At 44.4% G+C, this 17,500-nt stretch overlaps 1 protein-coding gene across 1 annotated transcript in view; it reads left to right on the top strand.

Annotated features, from left to right (window-relative positions):
* mafa (MAF bZIP transcription factor a) overlaps positions 1–17,500 on the top strand; it is a 107,049-nt gene that overhangs the window by 7,811 nt on the left and 81,738 nt on the right. The window contains exon 2 of the mRNA XM_084062143.1: positions 4,998–5,068. Within this exon, the coding sequence (XP_083918269.1) occupies positions 4,998–5,025 (28 nt within the window). The 3' untranslated portion in view covers positions 5,026–5,068. The remainder of the gene's footprint in view (positions 1–4,997; positions 5,069–17,500) is intronic.

Below are 17,500 nucleotides of genomic sequence, written 5' to 3'. Positions count from 1 at the left end.
CGTCCCTTTTCTGGGCATGTGTTGAACGTTTGACAGAAATAGGTGTGCATTCACCAAAAATAGCTCATCTACATGCTCTTGAGCTTGTAAATTAGATCGGCTGAGGATCAAGTATCTGGGGGAAACTCTGGTCAACAAAGCTTTAAAAGTTAACAATTTTTAAAGCTTTACATTTTAAAAGTTAAAAAATATATATAATTGAACTGTTGATAATGCAAATATAGGTTTACAATACATAGGCCTATGTTGTGTTTGTTAAGATATGTAGTGGTATACACATAACTTGCAGACCCTCACTTGCAGATCAAGGTGTTTGTGGCCTTGTACAAGCATTGATGTCTTGACTCTTGAGTCTAATATAGACTATTGTCGCATTGAAAGTGTTGCTTGAAAAAGTCAGATTTTCAAGCTACAAACACGACACATCACTTTAGAGCAGCGCACAGTGGACAGACGTGGCATTTGAGCTTGATGCGTTAGTCCGTACACCTTTCTGCTCATGTCTTCTTTCTTTGTTTTAGCAATGTTCCAGCACAAGAGAAACGTCTGGCTGAAGCCGTTGTTAAGTAAGAATACACATGGAAAAATCAGCTAGAGGGCTGTTGTATTTGTTTAACTAATCATGATACAGAGAGGCATTCAAAAGCAGTCGGGCATGGTCTTGTGTGTATGTTGGCTTGTGTTTGATTGTCTAATGCCTGATTCATACTTGGTTGCAAATGATGTGGCCCATCAAAAATAGACGATATACAAGCTCATAGATGAGCTTGTAGATCTGCTATTTTCAATGCGCGACACTGGCCCACAACAAAGTATAAATCAAGCATTAGTGTACATGTGGGACATCCGAGGCAACGGTTTGGAGCGGGCAGTTGGTGTGGCGTAGCCGCGCAGGGATATGAATAAAACCAATTGGAGAGCATCCTCTGCCAGCCCCGGAGAAGAAGTATTATGCACATTTTCTCTCTTTCTCTCTCCACCTTTATACCCATGACACCTTGATTGGGTCAATAGAAATATTATACTGGGATGTCATTATAAATGTGTCCGTGTCAATTTTGTGTTGTATTATTTGATATATTTTTGTTAAACCTTGAATTAATAAAATAAAATAAAATAAAATAAAATAAAATAAAATAAAATAAAATAAAATAAAATAAAATAAAATAAAATAAAATAAAATAAAATAAAATAAAATAAAATAAAATAAAATAAAATAAAATAAAATAAAATAAAATAAAATGCCTCACAACAAAAGGTTGCAAAAGAAAAAAGGCAATACATGCTATTTGTTTTATAAATGACCTCTTTCATAATGTAAATGTTTTATAAATAACTATTCTTTGACCAATCAATATCCCTTGATTGTTTATCAGTTTGACCCACAGCGGTTTATCATAAAGGAAGAGCAGAGCTACAGTCAGGTGTCTCAACACATCTAAAGCCCTATGGAAAATGCCACAGTAGTCACAGTGATCATGGGCCTGTCCCAATTCACAATACATTCTAGGATGTGAAAGCCACATGTACATGAACTCACTGTACACAGTGTCATACTATACAATACATGACTGCAAACGTAAAGCCTGATCTATGCATCATTGCGCCTCGGTGTCACGCACCGGAAATACAAGCTCACAACGTTCGATGCAACACGTTGTGAGATTGTAGATCGGCTATTTTTGCCGCATTACACCATCGCGCAACAAACTATATAGTAAGCATAACACTCTCCCTCTGGATTCGATCAGCAATCAGGGATCAATTAAGGAGCATTTAGTTAATCAGGGAATATTTTGCTCTTTTTACTCATTTTAACATGGCGGAAAGTCGAAGAGTGCTTCAAACAGGCAGTTAGAGAGTGGCGCGGTGTTGTCGTTAGAGAGTTGCCCTTGAGAGAGTCTGGCTTCAGGTTATGTTGATAATGAGGTGGTCGGGACTCGCCGGGGTAATTTTATATGTCTGCAAATGGACAGAAAGCAAGGGACTGTGACTTAAATGAATCCAACACCAGCTCCCAATGGTCTCATTGAATTTAAGATGGTAGCAGCTGTAAGAAAAAATAGAAAAGAGAAACTCTCCAAATCAGCCCCCCCTCCCCCCTAAGAACCCTCCTAATCCTCACACACAACAATACACATAATGTACGAAGTGATTTTGGTTAACATTAAACTCATTTACATATTGTTAGGCTATTTTTAGATTTTTTTTGGTTACATAGTGGTTAAACACCCTCTCGCTCCCTCTGAGTCATTAAGGGACCGTTTAGGCTTTGTTCAGGCGCGAGTATCCCTGCAACACTCTGATACAAGTACACACACAGTATGATTTAGATGCAGTGACTTTATGTCCTGCTGTGGTCTTAACATCGTCAGCCTGCATCACTGCTGTTTCCCTGCAGCTTGTGTGCGCTCTGTAAAATTGAGTTATGTGGCATTTATTTGAAAAGCCGATAATTTAAGATTTTCTCCACTGCAGTGTGAGGAAGAAGTGTTTCCACGACTGTCATTTTCCACAGCGTGTATGGGGAGTCAGACTGGCATCACTTGATTTTTACAAATTGTATGTGAACGCTAAGCAAACTTTTTTGTGAGACACACATGCACGCAAGATGACACATGCACACATATGCTCATGCATGTACACACACACACACACACAGACACTAACGCACACACGCACGCACGCACGCACGCACGCACGCACGCACGCACGCACGCACGCACGCACGCACGCACGCACGCACGCACACACACACACACACACACACACACACACACACACACACACACACACACACACACACACACACACACACACACACACACACACACACACACACACTCACTCACTCCAGTATCACCGTCACCTCACTGCAAGTCAAGCGGGTATTGATCTCTCAACCAAGCAAGGTAACCTCTATCCCTCCTTTGCATCCCTCTCTTTTTATTCTTCCACACCCCCCTGCCCCCCCTTCCACACATACACACACACACACACACGCACACACACACACGCACACACACACACACACGCACGCACGCACGCACGCACGCATGCACACACACACACACACATTTATTTGGTGTTGATGCTCCCTCCAGAATAAGCTAATGAGAGCAGAGGAGGGCAGTGGAGGGCTCCTCCGGCAATGGATCAGTTCTCAACTCTGAAGAGCATTATTATTGTTGTTTCACTCTTTATATTATAGTGCTTGTGTATTTAATTATGTGCACTTATGTTCTATAGCACATTTGTAAGTATAAGATGGGATGACTGGCCTACGTACCTGTGAGGGACCAAGCAGTCAAAGCATAAGGCAACACCGGTTTGCCGGTTTTACCACTTATATCAAGGGTTCCTAAACCTTTCAAGCCGCGACCCCCCAAAATAATTTTAACTGGGGGACCCCCAGTTAAAACCCTGACAAGCACTTGAATTGTATGCATTACATTTAGTTTGACTCGGTTCCACAGATAAATACTGTGAAAATAGTCAAACTACAAGCTCACAACGCCTCGCAGTGCGAGGCGTTGTGAGCTTGTAGATCGGCTATCTTCACAATATTTGCCTCTTTTACATAATATTTGACAATTTGTCCAATTTGGTATTAAAAAGGTCTAGAAGTCATTAAATTGTAACTTTTGAAATGGGCAGATACCCTGTATACACTTATACAGTATGGGTTTGTTTACTGTTGAGTGAGAAAACAATGTTGCACATTAAGCTAATCATCTGGAGACCCTAATCTGGGGACCCCCAGTTTTGGAACCACTGACTTGTATAGTGGTGGACCAAACCAATAGATACACACAGGGGAGGACAGCACTTATAACTAACAAAATCTACCAAACAAATCCCAATCCCCCCATTTCAACCAAGTCTCCTAGTATGGTCCTTGGTTTGGCCCTCTGCGTAAAAGCTGGCTCCAACCTCAGCCCCATCTTTTGACATTCCAGGAAACAGCCAGGTAACTCAAACAAGGAGACATGCATTAGTACAACTTACGCATTAACGACTTGCGCATGTTCTTAATAAACAATGCAAACAAACAAACTGGGTGTGTGTTATGTATTTTAAATGACCGCAAATGCAAATAGCTAAGCAAAGGTAGTGGCATGGGTGAATGCAAATGGTAGTAGCATGTGTGAGTTTGTAAAGTCTTATCTCAATGTGTGGCTGTGGTCACGGCCATCACAATACTAGAGCCAACGTGTGTGTGTGTGTGTGTGTGTGTGTGTGTGTGTGTGTGTGTGTGTGTGTGTGTGTGTGTGTGTGTGTGTGTGTGTGTGTGTGTGTGTGTGTGTGTGTGTAGATTAATTCATGCTTATGATTATTCGTCTGTATATGTCGGTGTGCGTGATGGTGGTATGTAGTTTGTGTGTGTGTGGCGGGCGTATTGTTTAACAAGATATCCTCACTCCTTTGATTTTGTTTGTGTGCACGTGCGCAATTCTTGCCTCTTTCAATGCACGGTAAAATTCACCCCTTTTAAAATAAATTAATTTCATGACATGATGGCATGATTCGGTGAAAAGGAAAATGTGAAAAAAGCTTAAAACGACGCATTTTTCTTTTTCTCAGTGACAAAGCGCAGATATTGAAGTTGCGTCTCCTGTGGTTAGAATGTTTTGATGCATGCGTTCTACCCATAGACTCTATTTGCATGCAAATTTCTACATTTCCTTCCACATCAAATGTTTTCTATGATACATGCATTTCACCAGACAGACGAGGTGGGAGAGAATGTTGCTCAGAATGAATTTGCCTTGTCTCTGTGTGTGTGTGTGTGTGTGTGTGTGTGTGTGTGTGTGTGTGTGTGTGTGTGTGTGTGTGTGTGTGTGTGTGTGTGTGTGTGTGTGTGTGTGTGTGCAGTGTGCAAGTAAATGAAAATGAACGAGTGAGAGGCACACAGAGACAGAAACATAAAAAGAGTGAAATGCATCTATATGCATTTATCCATTCATGTTTTTGTCCAATGTTACCTGCTCTTTCAGGTCTTCCAGAAAATTCCTGCATCTGTGATTTCCAGCCCCATTCCTCCGTGCCCTTAGAGTAGCTTCTTCAGGTAAAAAGATTTAATCATATTCCTGACTCTCACTCTTTGTCTTTCTCTCTCTTTCTGTGTTTCTGATTCAAATTTTACTGAATAAGTTGATCTCAAATGATTTATGGAAAACAAATCCAAAACATTATAATTATTATGAATTTACAGTTTTTAATTAGTTTGTGTATATTATAATATTGCTAATTCAATACTGATTATTTTGGAAAACCAATTTCAACGAGTTCAATCTAATATGAAACTATATCGAAAGCTACAGTACATCTCTACATAATGGTGTTAATACAGTTTACTGTAAATGTCCCAAACAAAATGGAATAAGGAAATACAGGATGGGTCTCTGCAGATACAGACCCCACCACATACGTCTAGTGGGTCATAGTGATGATTGAGAGCAATTATTTTCAACATCTATCCCCATCATCTCTTCTCTGTGCAAGGTTAACGCTTATCGCTTTAGTAAAAACTGTGTGCATCCCCACCCACCCAAAAAAGAAAAAAAGAGGGGAAAACATTTTTGGTATTACACAGTAAAAGTGTACAAATGGACCTTTACAGGAGTTTAATTAAGACTTTATTGTCCACACTTTCAGATTTGAACTTTTACTGTAGTGAAACACAGAGACTGTGAGAACGTGCTCACAAAACCCTGAAATATACAGTAGGAGGAGGGGAACAATGTAGTATATGTACTGTATATTACACAACCGATGGCTTCTGTAATGCTTCCACTGATCATTCCATGGCAAACCCCATTGACCGATCTGTTTGGAGGATGAGATCACTTGTGACTTGTAGCGCTTAATCCGCCACGTACAGAACATAGCAGATCTACAAGTTCACAGCATTGTGAGCTTGCTATTTTTGGTGTGCGACAACTACTGTATATAATATAACAAAGTTTAAGGACTTAAGGATGTGAGTAGGTTGGTTTGGAGCACATTTTCTAGATCCGTGGTTCTCATGCTTTTTGCATGTCAAGGGCCATCTATTTGTACCTCTATCTGAAAATACTTTGTGTCCTTGTAGTAATTTTTCAAATATATATATATATTTTTTTTAAATAGCAGATCTACAAGCATCGCAACACAAGGGGTGAGCTTGTAGATTGGCTAATTTCCACAATGTTTGCCTCTTTTGTGGTTAAACAGATTTTTATGCTACTCAATATTAACTAATTTTGCTGCGGACTCCCTGGAAACTCCTCAAGGACCCAGGGGGTCCCTGGACCCCACTTGGAAATGTGTTGCTCATGTGGGTACAGTGTGTGTGTGCGTGTGTGCGTGTGTGCGTGCGTGCGTGCGTGCGTGCGTGCGTGCGTGCGTGCGTGAGTGCGCGTGCACGAGTGCGTGCTGTAGGATCCAGTTATTTCCCTGATTACTGCTTGTGTCTAAGTGGGGCATGGGATCAGTAGCTGGCGGGGCTCCAGCTCCACTTAACTTCGGGGGGGCGGCAGGACAAAAGCCGTCAGCGAAGACAAGGACAAATCATCTTTAGATGAAGTGTTTTAAGTGCTCTTATTCTCCTCCCTCCGTCATTGCCGTGAATTAGGTGCCCCCTTGCTCGGCGCACATGGTCGCCGAATATAAACAATGCAAGGGAGGGTGGGGGGGGCTACGGATGCTTAATGGATGAAAGCGGAAAACCATGAGGGTGTCTATCGCAGTCGGGTCGGACATCTGCAGCCTGTGGGCCGTCCCGCTGCGCCGGTGCTGCACCGAGCTCAGAGGGCCTGTCTGTGCATGCGGCTTGGTGTGGTCGATCGCTGTTGACCACGGCAAACGATGCAGTCAGAACTCTGTCTTTGCTTTATGCAAATCCATGCATATGAGGAGGAGGAGGGTGCCGGGGAGGTGGGATGGGGGTGGGGCATGTGCAGTCTGGCCACGTAGCTCCAGGAGGACAGGCTGAGTGATGGAGACGGAGAGCCAGGTCCCAGTGTCCTTGCCGGGGGAAAGAGTGTCCCGACTTGGGCCTGAGCTGCTTAGGCGCCACCAGGACGCTGAGCCTAACACAGCCACGCTACCGAGAGAGACGAAGATGACATTAGCAGTGTATTTACACTGTGACGAGGTAAAGAGAGTTAAACGTGGGTTTGACTCTCAGATCTGACTGGTGTGCATGGCAACAAGGCAAGCTCACCCCAGGGGTCCGTCAGGCAAAGGGGGACGAGAGTTCAGTACCCAGCAGGGAGTAAAAGGACCCAGAATATGCTGACAAAGATGAAGTGCCAGGTGTGTGTGTGTGTGTGTGTGTGTGTGTGTGTGTGTGTGTATGTGTGCGTGCGTGTGTATGTGTGTGTGCGTGCGTGCGTGCGTGCGTGCGTGTGAATGTGTATTGTGAGTTGAGGGCAAATATAGCATGAGAATGAAGAAGTCGTTTTGTGTGTGCGTGCGCTTTCGCGCCCGTGCAAGTGCTCGTGTATTTGCGTACGTGCATGTATGTATGTATGTGTGTGTGTGTGGGTGTGTGATGACAGGAGCATGGTGTAAGCGCAGACCAACACCCATGGCCGTGTAACTGTGTGACTGTGGCTGTGTAACGGGCACTGTGGCTTGGGCCCGACTCGCTGAAACAGTGTCACCCACACACTTACAGCACCCAACCATGAACACACACTTGTCACCAACCCAGAGGGTGTTATTACACCATCCTTCAATGGTGTGAATGCTTTTTGTTGCCTTGCATATTTCTTTCCTGTACATTAAGCGTGTGTGTGTGTGTGTGTGTGTGTGTGTGTGTGTGTGTGTGTGTGTGTGTGTGTGTGTGTGTGTGTGTGTGTGTGTGTGTGTGTGTGTCCACGCACGCGCACCCTCATCTCACCCTGACCACTTCCCAGTGGTATGGATGGTAAGTGCTGGGCAGAGGCTCCTCTGTCCCAGAGAGCTCTATTTCTAGGTGCCAGGATGCTGGTCTCTTTGGGTGAGGGCAGCTGAAATCGATCCAGATTGACCTGTCACGTGGAGGGGAAAATAAATGACACAGAGGAGGGGTGCAGAGGCCGTGGGATAGGGAGGGGGGGCGGCCCACGGGGACAAAAACAACCAAAGCCTCATTTATACTTTGTTTGCGCGCCAGTGTGTCACACGAACAACCGAAGTGCGATTTATCGTTTGTTGTGCACCATGTCGCGCCATGAAAAGAGAAACGATCTTCAAGCTCACACGCACAATGCACAGCGCTGCGACACATTGTGAGCTTGTTGATTGGCTATTTATTGACATGAGCGCCTAACGAAGTATAAATCAGGCATTACCCCCCCCCCCCCCATATGAGTCAAAAGTCACCGGATGGTTTCTTCGACTCGAGGGAGAGGGGTGGCCTGCTCCTTTGACGGAGTTCTGTCGCTCCTCCTGTCTCCTCCCTCCACCTGCCTCTCGGAAAGGAGCGAGAAACTGGAGACTGTTCAGGAGGAGTGGGCTATATTTAGCAGCAGTGACCAAAGACACTGTGGTCTGGCTTTAAGGTTAAAAATATAGATATCCATGTACAGCTAGATGGGCACAGTATACTGTACGTCACGGCCATGCACCAAGCTGAACCCTCTCAGCTCAAACCGGCTTAGACCAGGCACAGAACAAGACGCTACACTATAGCCTCTATTTGGGTCTCCATCTCTCCAAGAGATATGGTACACAGTAAAATCCTCAGTTTTAATAAAAGATATGGCTACAAGTGATCCGCGGCATTCTCGTATCATGCATCTACCCTGCACCAGGACAGCTGTGGCTATACTGTTGCAACATTGGAACAGAGTAGGCCAGAGAAATCTCCCCTCATTCAAATAACTGATCCGTAGACCGTTTATTGTGTATTATGGAGCTTGGAAAACAAAATAGATTTTCTTTTTCTTTCAAACTATTTCCTCTCTGGCAGCAGCAATCCTCCCCAAAAAAACAGACAACAACACTTGATGATGAGAATGATATCTCTGTGGTGGAGAAGCAAAGAGAGAAAAACAAGCATGCTGTCAATCTGCCCCCTTGTTTTTTGTCGTGTATTTTCTCTCCCTCAAATAATCGGTATCGGGAGAAAATGATGAAAAAAAAAGAAAGAAAAAGATTCATGGCGGTGTTTGTATGTGAAGTGGTGTTAGATTTAGCCCAGGGCATTTGGGCAGAGCTCCACTTTGCTAATTATTTTCCTGTGGCAGAGTTCTCAGCGTGGCACTCCTCCCCCGGCTCTGAGAAGAGCAGCAAAGTGCTTAGTCAGCCCCGGCTCTGGGTGTGAGATACTGTAGGTTCTGTGGCAAATGGTATAGGAAGAGGCAGAGCAGCATATACTGTATATGACATGACAAGGTGGAAGTTCTCGGAAGGCGAAGGCGTCACCTGCCGTCATGACTCAAAATCCGGAGTGTTCATTTAAAATTTTCCCAAATAGTGTAAAAAGCTAAAATAGATGATCTACAAGATTGGGCTATTTTCGCTATTTGACACATGACAAAGTATATAGGGTCCAAGTAGTCGCATCGCCACGCATCGTGAGCTTGTACATCAGCTATTTCCGCTATTTGTCATAGTATATAGCGTTTAAGTGGTTAACTCATAAAATATAATATAATGGACCCTTAAGGGCCCCCCGATACAGGCGGTTACTGGACATAAGATGCCAATTTACCATGCACTTATAGAGGCAATCAGAACCCTTGTGGGCATAGCTCTTATAACCCTCTATGTAAAGCCAAAGGATCCACACATTAGCCATTACTGTAAGTCAAAAGCAGACTTATGGCGTGAACCTCCAGATAGGCGACATCAGGTCCCGTTCGCCTCGGTGCCCGTCCAACACTCACACACACAGTCGCTGAAAGGGAAACGGTCCACCTTCCCCGTCACTCTCCTCCCTTTTTTCTATTTATACTTCAATGTCAAACTAGTGTTTCTTGCTATCTGGAGCCTTCTTTTTTTTTAGAGTGACGTGGCAGGCAGCTCCTCCCCTATGGCTCTGCCCCGCTATCCTCCAAATGACTCCTCTCTCTCCCTTCTTTCTCTCAGCCGCCCCACACACAGTCTTTGCTCGCTTCCTCCCTCGCCTCCACTCCCAACGTCACCTTCCCTGCCCCCCCCTCCCTCAAAGCCTGACTAATACTTTGTCCTATACGACGGTGTCGCGCGGCAAAAGTAGCCGATATACAAGCTCACAACGCGCCGCATTTGCGACGCGTTGTGAGATTGTATATCTGCTATTTCTGCCGAGCGACACCATCACACGATGTAGCATAAAATAGGCATCATACCGCCCGCACCTGCTTCCCTCCTGCTCTCTGCTCCCGACTCCAAACGTCACTTTTCCCTCCTCCTTCCTCCTCCTCCTCCTCCTCCCCCTCCTCTGCCCCCCCCCCCCCCCCCCCTCGTTAGCTTGATGAATGGCTTCACTGCGGGGAAAGTGCTGATTTTCATCCCTCTGTCTGATTTCTGCTGGCTGTTATTAATTTCAAACACTCAGAGAAAAGCAAGAGAGTCAATAAATAAGGAAATGAGCACACTTCATCCTGCCATGCGGCGGCTACAGTCATTCACCCGAGCGGCGTGCGTGCGGGGTTGGCTCCTCTATGGAGGGCCCGGGCCTGTGTGTTTACACAGATAGAGAGACGCCACACAATGCACGGCACACCAGCCCTGTTTATCCACACAAGAATGAAAGTGGTCCGCTATGAAATTAGCAGATTTTTTTCTCCCCCCCCCCCAGTCCATTGCTATATGAAGTTCAATAGGCATAACGCCACAAAGGGGCCAGAGAGAGAGAGAGAGAGAGAGAGAGAGAGAGAGAGAGAGAGAGAGAGAGAGAGAGAGGGTAAGTAAGTATAGCCGTGAAGGTACTGTAGCTGCAGTGCCCTCTCATCTTTTGTCTCTTCCACTATTACAGTTTAGAGGGAGAGTGAAAGGATATGGAGAATAACAATAGGAGGGGTGAGAGAGAGAGAGAGAGAGAGAGAGAGAGAGAGAGAGAGAGCGAGAGAGAGAGAGGGGGGGGGGAGAGAGAGAGAGAGAGAGAGAGAGAGAGAGAGAGAGCGAGAGAGAGAGAGAGAGAGAGAGAGAGAGAGGGAGAGAGTGTGAGGGGGAGGGTGAGGGACAGAGGAATGCAGGGGGAAAAAGCAACACAGAGACATAAAGCAGACTTAAGCCGAATGTATACTTCCTCATACGATGTGTTGCATTTTTAGTTGAAAATCATTTGTTTTATTTGTGTGCTCTCTCACAACAATGTATAAATTGTGAGCTACACAGAGTTACGGCTAGACATTAAAATATTGTGTCCACTGTGGTGCTGTGTGTCTAAGTGTATATTAGTTACGGCCCATTCCTGACCACTTTAACCACTTAACCACTTTTCCCTATTTCCCCAACATTTTGTTCGAAAATAGATGAACTGCAAGCTCACAACGCATCGCGATGCAACGTGTTGAGCTTGTAGATCAGCTATTTTCGCTGTACGACAAATTATAAATCAGACTTAAGTGGTTAATGACCCGTACACCACTGTCAACACATCAAGTACAAGATAACCGTTTCCCAACCTCTCAAATGGATCCTTATACGGGTCTGTAACTCTGAAAGAGTACAAATGGAGCTGTGAGGGTACACTCTTAGAATTTAATGAACACAAAGATTGTACAGTGTAGATTGGAATGGGGGGCTGTGGCCAATAAATTGGGGGTCCTTGAAATTAAAAAGACATGCAATATTTCTTCCTCCATCCTTCCTCCATCAGGCATGTTTCCCCCCCTCCTATTAACCATGCATGCATCATTAAATTGAGGAAGTTGTTGCTTTCTATTTTAATTATTTATTCATTCATTTATTTATTTCACTTGAATTAATACGGATATCTAAATCCCAGTGTCATTGCAAATGCTATGAAAAAACCCTGATATCAACACTCTACTTACAGCGTGTTAAGATAAACACAGACCACCTCATGAATAATCTATAGCCGACGTGTTGGATAAAATGAAATAAAAAAAGAAAATGTGCAATTTTCAGCGAGCGACACTGTTATGTGACGAAGTATAAATGATACTTCATAAAGCGCCACTTGTCCTCCGCGTTTGTCTGCCGCGCGGCTACCAGTCTTATGTTTCCCTTGGCTCCTACAATGATAATGCTATTTGGTATCAGATTAATAAATGTTCTGCTTGGTTGAGGCCAACACTGTGCTGACTGCATCTCATAGATTTAAGGCAAACAATTCACGGGTAATGCGCTAAATGAAGTCATATTTTTGCCCGCTAATATATTTCTGAAGCTCGGCTCATAAATCAATGGGTGTGATTTCAGCTGCAGCAAGAGAAGGGCCTGAAACGCACTTGGTTCCGCTGAATCAGAGTACAGTACCTAAGAGAGAATTTATGTGCTTGTGTGTGCGTGCGTGCGTGCGTGCGTGCGTGTGTGTGCGTGCGAGCATGCATGAGAGAGAGAGCGAGAGAGAGAGAGATAGAGATAGAGAGAGGGAGTGGGAGGGAGGGAGAGTTTTGCATGGAAGTGATTTGCATGTGCATATACATGTGTGGGAGCCACCTGTCTTTTGCTCCGTCCGCTAGGCCTTATGCCTAATTTATATGTGGTGGCGCACTGGTGTCGTACGACAAAGAGTAAATCTGGCTTCAAGAGTGAAAGTGAGATGATTGCCCTTTGCCCTTTGACCTCTTGCTCAATTTGACTTGGAAAATGTCTTCTTAGCGTCCATATTTACACCTCAACCATACTCTATCTATGCGGTTCAATCTTAAACCATGAGCTCATACATATATGTTTTGAGATATCACTTTGTTTTGCCAACTTATACCTAATAAGAAGACATGCATTTTTCTTGCTGTAATTATGTACCTATTGTTTACACTACAGTATATCTAAAAATCTGTATTTTATGGGGTACCTTACATTATGTTGTAGAATAAACGCAAATGCAGAAATGTTAAGTAGATCGATACATGTTAAATAGACACAATATTATTAATGATACAATTATACATTTCTTTGAAAGTTATTTAACGCAGAGACATAACATGTCCATTGCTAGAATCCAACGAGGTCCAAAGTCAGATACCACAACTTTCTCAAACAGCAGGATATTGGAAGAGAGGAGAGGGGAGGGGAGAGGAGAGGAGAGGAGAGGAGAGGAGAGGAGAGGAGAGGAGAGGAGAGGAGAGGAGAGGAGAGGATGGAGCGTAGCCTGTATTAGTAGTAACCGCAGGGGTGGTGGAGCCTGTATGTCTGCACCATGGCTCTGTTAGTGCAGACATAACTATTGTGTTTACAAGCCTCAGTTGCTCTTACTGTTAAATTATTGGGGTGAGGGGGAGGGATGGGGGTGGGGGCATGTGGAAGGAGGAGGAACCGAGGAAAGGGGGCGGGGGGATAGTTGTCCCTCTCTTTCATAGTTCTGGTTAACCAGGCTGAGGAATGCTCTTTGCGTTTTATAATTACAGACTTTGGATATAGTGTCACCCAAGGAGAGCGCATAGCCTCAGAGACCTGACAGTCACACAGACTGGAAGGTCCGCAAGAACACGAACCCTTGTAGGTCAGAAACCTTGTATGTCCATTTTTATGTTTTGTTTTTGTAAATGAATGCCCTACTTTGTTGTGCGTGAGTGTCACGCAAAGGTAGCGAAAATAGCCGATATATAACCTCACAACGCACCTCGATGCTATGCGTTGTGAGACTGTATACTGTATCTTCACTTTTACCATTTTTTCACCATAAAAAAAAGATAAGAGTGGAATACAGGTTATTTTTTTCCATATCCTTTAAAGGTTTTGGACTTGCAAGGTTTCCGCCAAACAACATTGACAATTTGTACACTGTCAGAAGGCTGGGCCCTGCAACACGTCTTACCATGCAACTGCAGGGGAGATGTGCACCGTTAATGGCTCTGTGTCGCGGGTTCACTGCAGGCACGCATGCCAGACCAGAGCTGTGAACTCAGTTGGTCACCTCTCAGTGGCATGCTTTCATTTGGCCTGTGTCTGTGTGCATGTGTGTGTACGTGTGTGCGTGTGTGTGTGTGTGTGTGTGTGTGTGTGTGTGTGTGTGTGTGTGTGTGTGTGTGTGTGTGTGTGTGTGTGTGTGTGTGTGTGTGTGTGTGTGTGTGTGTGTGTGAACCCTGGGAAAAAAACTGGTGGCAGTTAACACAGAAGTCAAAAACAAGAATCGTGAGAGAGTCTTTTTGTCTTTTTTGCTCACGCTCAGGGCTTGGTGGAACTTTCCACAGTAAAATCCTCAGTGTTGCACCACCCGATTGGTTGGGACGCCCGAGAATGGTCGGGACGCATAACACATGGGTACAAAACCCCTTTTTCAACATGTCCCCGGTTCGACTCCCTGCCATTTTTAACATAAACATAATAGACACTGAGACTGTACAATCCTAGGTGTTGATTCAACTCAGAGAATGTTACATTTGTACACTCTCTGATTTAAATGAAGTGTCTCACTCATGTGCTCTCTCTGTCACACACACATACAACATTCTTCTCAGTGCTGTGTGTCAGTCACGTGTGTAGTCTTCTTCTTCTTCTTCTTCTTCTTCTTCTTCTTCTTCTTCTTCTTCTTCTTCTTCTTCTTCTTCTTCTTCTTCTTCTTCTTCTTCTTCTCTGACCTGGGCTGTTAAACGAGAGCAGTGAGTTCACCGCTGATAGTCTCTGGTTGCGAGGAGCGGAGAGCAGTGTAGGATGACATTATCGGAAACGGACGCGTATGGATACTGAAAAAAAAGGAAAAAGAAAAAAAAGACAAACAGAAAGAGAATACTATGGCGCACTTCTCTCAGTATAAACTCCTGTCTGCTTGGATTACACTAATGACCCCTGACAGACCATAATAAGACTCATTGCATCTCTATGGTTACCGGGCACTGTCCAATTGGAATGGCTTCTGTGTTTACTTTTTCCCATTTTGGCACCGTGCAGTATCTCATGCTTGATTTGTACTTAGTCGTAGGACGGGGGTCGCATTGCGGCCAGTGGTGTACAGAAAAAGTACATTTACTTGAGTATATTTTTTTGTGTATCTGTACTTTACTATCTGCATTTTTGGATACATTTTAACTCCACTACATGTCAAAGACACACGTTGTACTTTTGACTCCACTACATATCTAGGAAGGAAAAAAGTACGGTAACACTTTCTATGAAGGTTGTTGCCTCTATAATGCTTTATAAGCTCATTTATAATGCATTATAATGCCCTTATGAGGCATTAAAGTACATTATGAATGAACAACCAAGCCGTATTTCAAATACAGTGAAAATAGCCGATCTACAAGCTCACAACGCATTGCGTGCGATGTGACACGTTGATCTGCTATTCTCACTATTATTGATCTCTTTTGTACTTTGTAATTTGTCCTTTTGAACAAGCATGTAGGCCTACTGCTGATTACTTAAGTATTTTTTAGTTTTCAAATAATTGTAGTGGAGTAAAAGTACAATATTTGCCTCTCTGTAGTGGAGTAGAAGTAAAAGTATAGACAATTGGAATACTCCAGTAAAGTCAAAGTATCTCAAAATTGTACTTAAGTACAGTACTTAAGTAAATGTACTTAGTTACTTTCCACCACTGCTTGACGTGTACTTCATCTTACGACCGAGTCGCATCGCAGCGCAGTCTTCAGCTACTCTACTTGAGCAGCTATTTTCGGCGGAGCGACACCGTCACACGATAAAGTATACCCCGGGCTTCACACTCGCTTGTAAATACTAACGCGTCACTGCTTTCCCTGTCAAGTCTGCAGAGCTCTGGGTCTCGCCTCGGCTCCAAAACAAAAACATATAAAAGTTAAAAAGACGATGTATTCTCAATATGCGGGTCCCAAGAATGCCACAACAACTGCCATTAGTGGGAGGGATGTGAAAGTGTCGGGGAGGGGGGGGGGTGGCTGATGGAGAGGGACAAAAGCCTTTCCCTCCGTTCCTGCGGCCAGAGTGGAATAGTTGTGGTGATGGGTAGTGACAGCCGGGGGAGCGAGGGAGCGAGGGAGGAGAGGGGTATCATGCCAAAAAATCCCCAGGAAACAGAAGAGGAGGAGAGGAGTCGTTTCGGGCGAGAACTACACACATTAGGAGCCGCCGTCTCAGTTTTCTGTTGCCTCTCCCTCTCTCTCTCCGCTTGAACACGCACGCGCGCATGCACACACTTTGGATAATAGATATTTATTATTGTAGGAAGTCTTTCATTAAACTCTCCAGTCACTGGTACATTATCATAATGATTCAGCCAATAAGTATTAATGCGGGCCTCCTTGACCCAGTCCTCTGGGTCAGTGTTAGATATGATGTCAAACGCATCAGGGTCCATTCCTGAATGAGATGCACACGGGACCGTAGCACTCACTTTCATTTCCTTCACAGTCTCCTGATAGTATCTCTAATAGACCTCACTCCCCCTGGTCCTCTGCTGTTGGAACATTCACCTCCTATTGCTTTAATGAGATGTCCGTGAGATGCCTGTGTTGCTGCGTGTGTGGCTGTGTGTGTGTGTGTGGCTGTGTGTGTGTGTGTGGCTGTGTGTGTGTGTGTGTGTGTGTGTGTGTGTGTGTGTGTGTGTGTGTGTGTGTGTGTGTGTGTGTGTGTGTGTGTGTGTGTGTGTATTTGTGTGTATTTGTGTGCAAGTGTACACATGTGTGTGTGTGTACGTACGTGCACGCGTGTGTGTGTGTACGCATGCGTACATGCGCACGTGTGAGTGTGTTTGTGTGCATGTAAGCGTGCGTGTGTGCATGCGTGTGCAAATGTGTGTGTGTGTGTGTGTGTGTGTGTGTGTGTGTGTGTGTGTGTGTGTGTGTGTGTGTGTGTGTGTGTGTGTGTGTGTGTGTGTGTGTGTGTGTGTGTGTACGTATACGCTTGTGTGATACAATATCTGTGTTTTTGTGTGTGAACTTGCACATGCAAGTGTCTGTGATCGAGGATGTAATCCTGAGTGTTAGAATCCTTTATCTCTGACATGCAAAATGTATACATTTGGTACACTGTCAGAGTTACAAATGGACAAACTGACACTGAGGATTTAAGTATCTGTGCATGTGCATTGTAAAGTTATGTGTATGACTTACACATGTGACTGTCTATGATTGAGGCAAATCCTGATTGTTACAGTAATTTAACTCTGACACTGGTGTACAAATGTTAAATTCCTACGATGTCAGCGTTACAAATGGACAAACTAACACAGTGTACAGTACCTGTGCTTGTGCATTGTAAAGTCATGCCTCAATGTATTCTGTGTGTGTGTGTGTGTGTGCGCGTGCGTGCGTGTGAACCTGCATCTGTGTGCGCCTGCTTGCTTGAGAGAAAGAGAGATGTGAGCGGTAGGCTGCTTGTGGCTTTTCTCTTTATCTCCAGCCCGGTGCTGCTGTGTGAGTAGAGAGGGAGGTCAGAGGCAGGGCTGCCTCGCGTTGCGTTAGTGCATCTCCATTCCACACTAGCTGCTGTC

Source organism: Gymnoscopelus microlampas (assembly GCF_963454915.1).
Source record: "Gymnoscopelus microlampas genome assembly, chromosome: 1".
NCBI lineage: Eukaryota > Metazoa > Chordata > Actinopteri > Myctophiformes > Myctophidae > Gymnoscopelus > Gymnoscopelus microlampas.
Note: the sequence above shows the minus strand (reverse complement) of the source record. Positions and strands in the feature narration are given on the sequence as shown.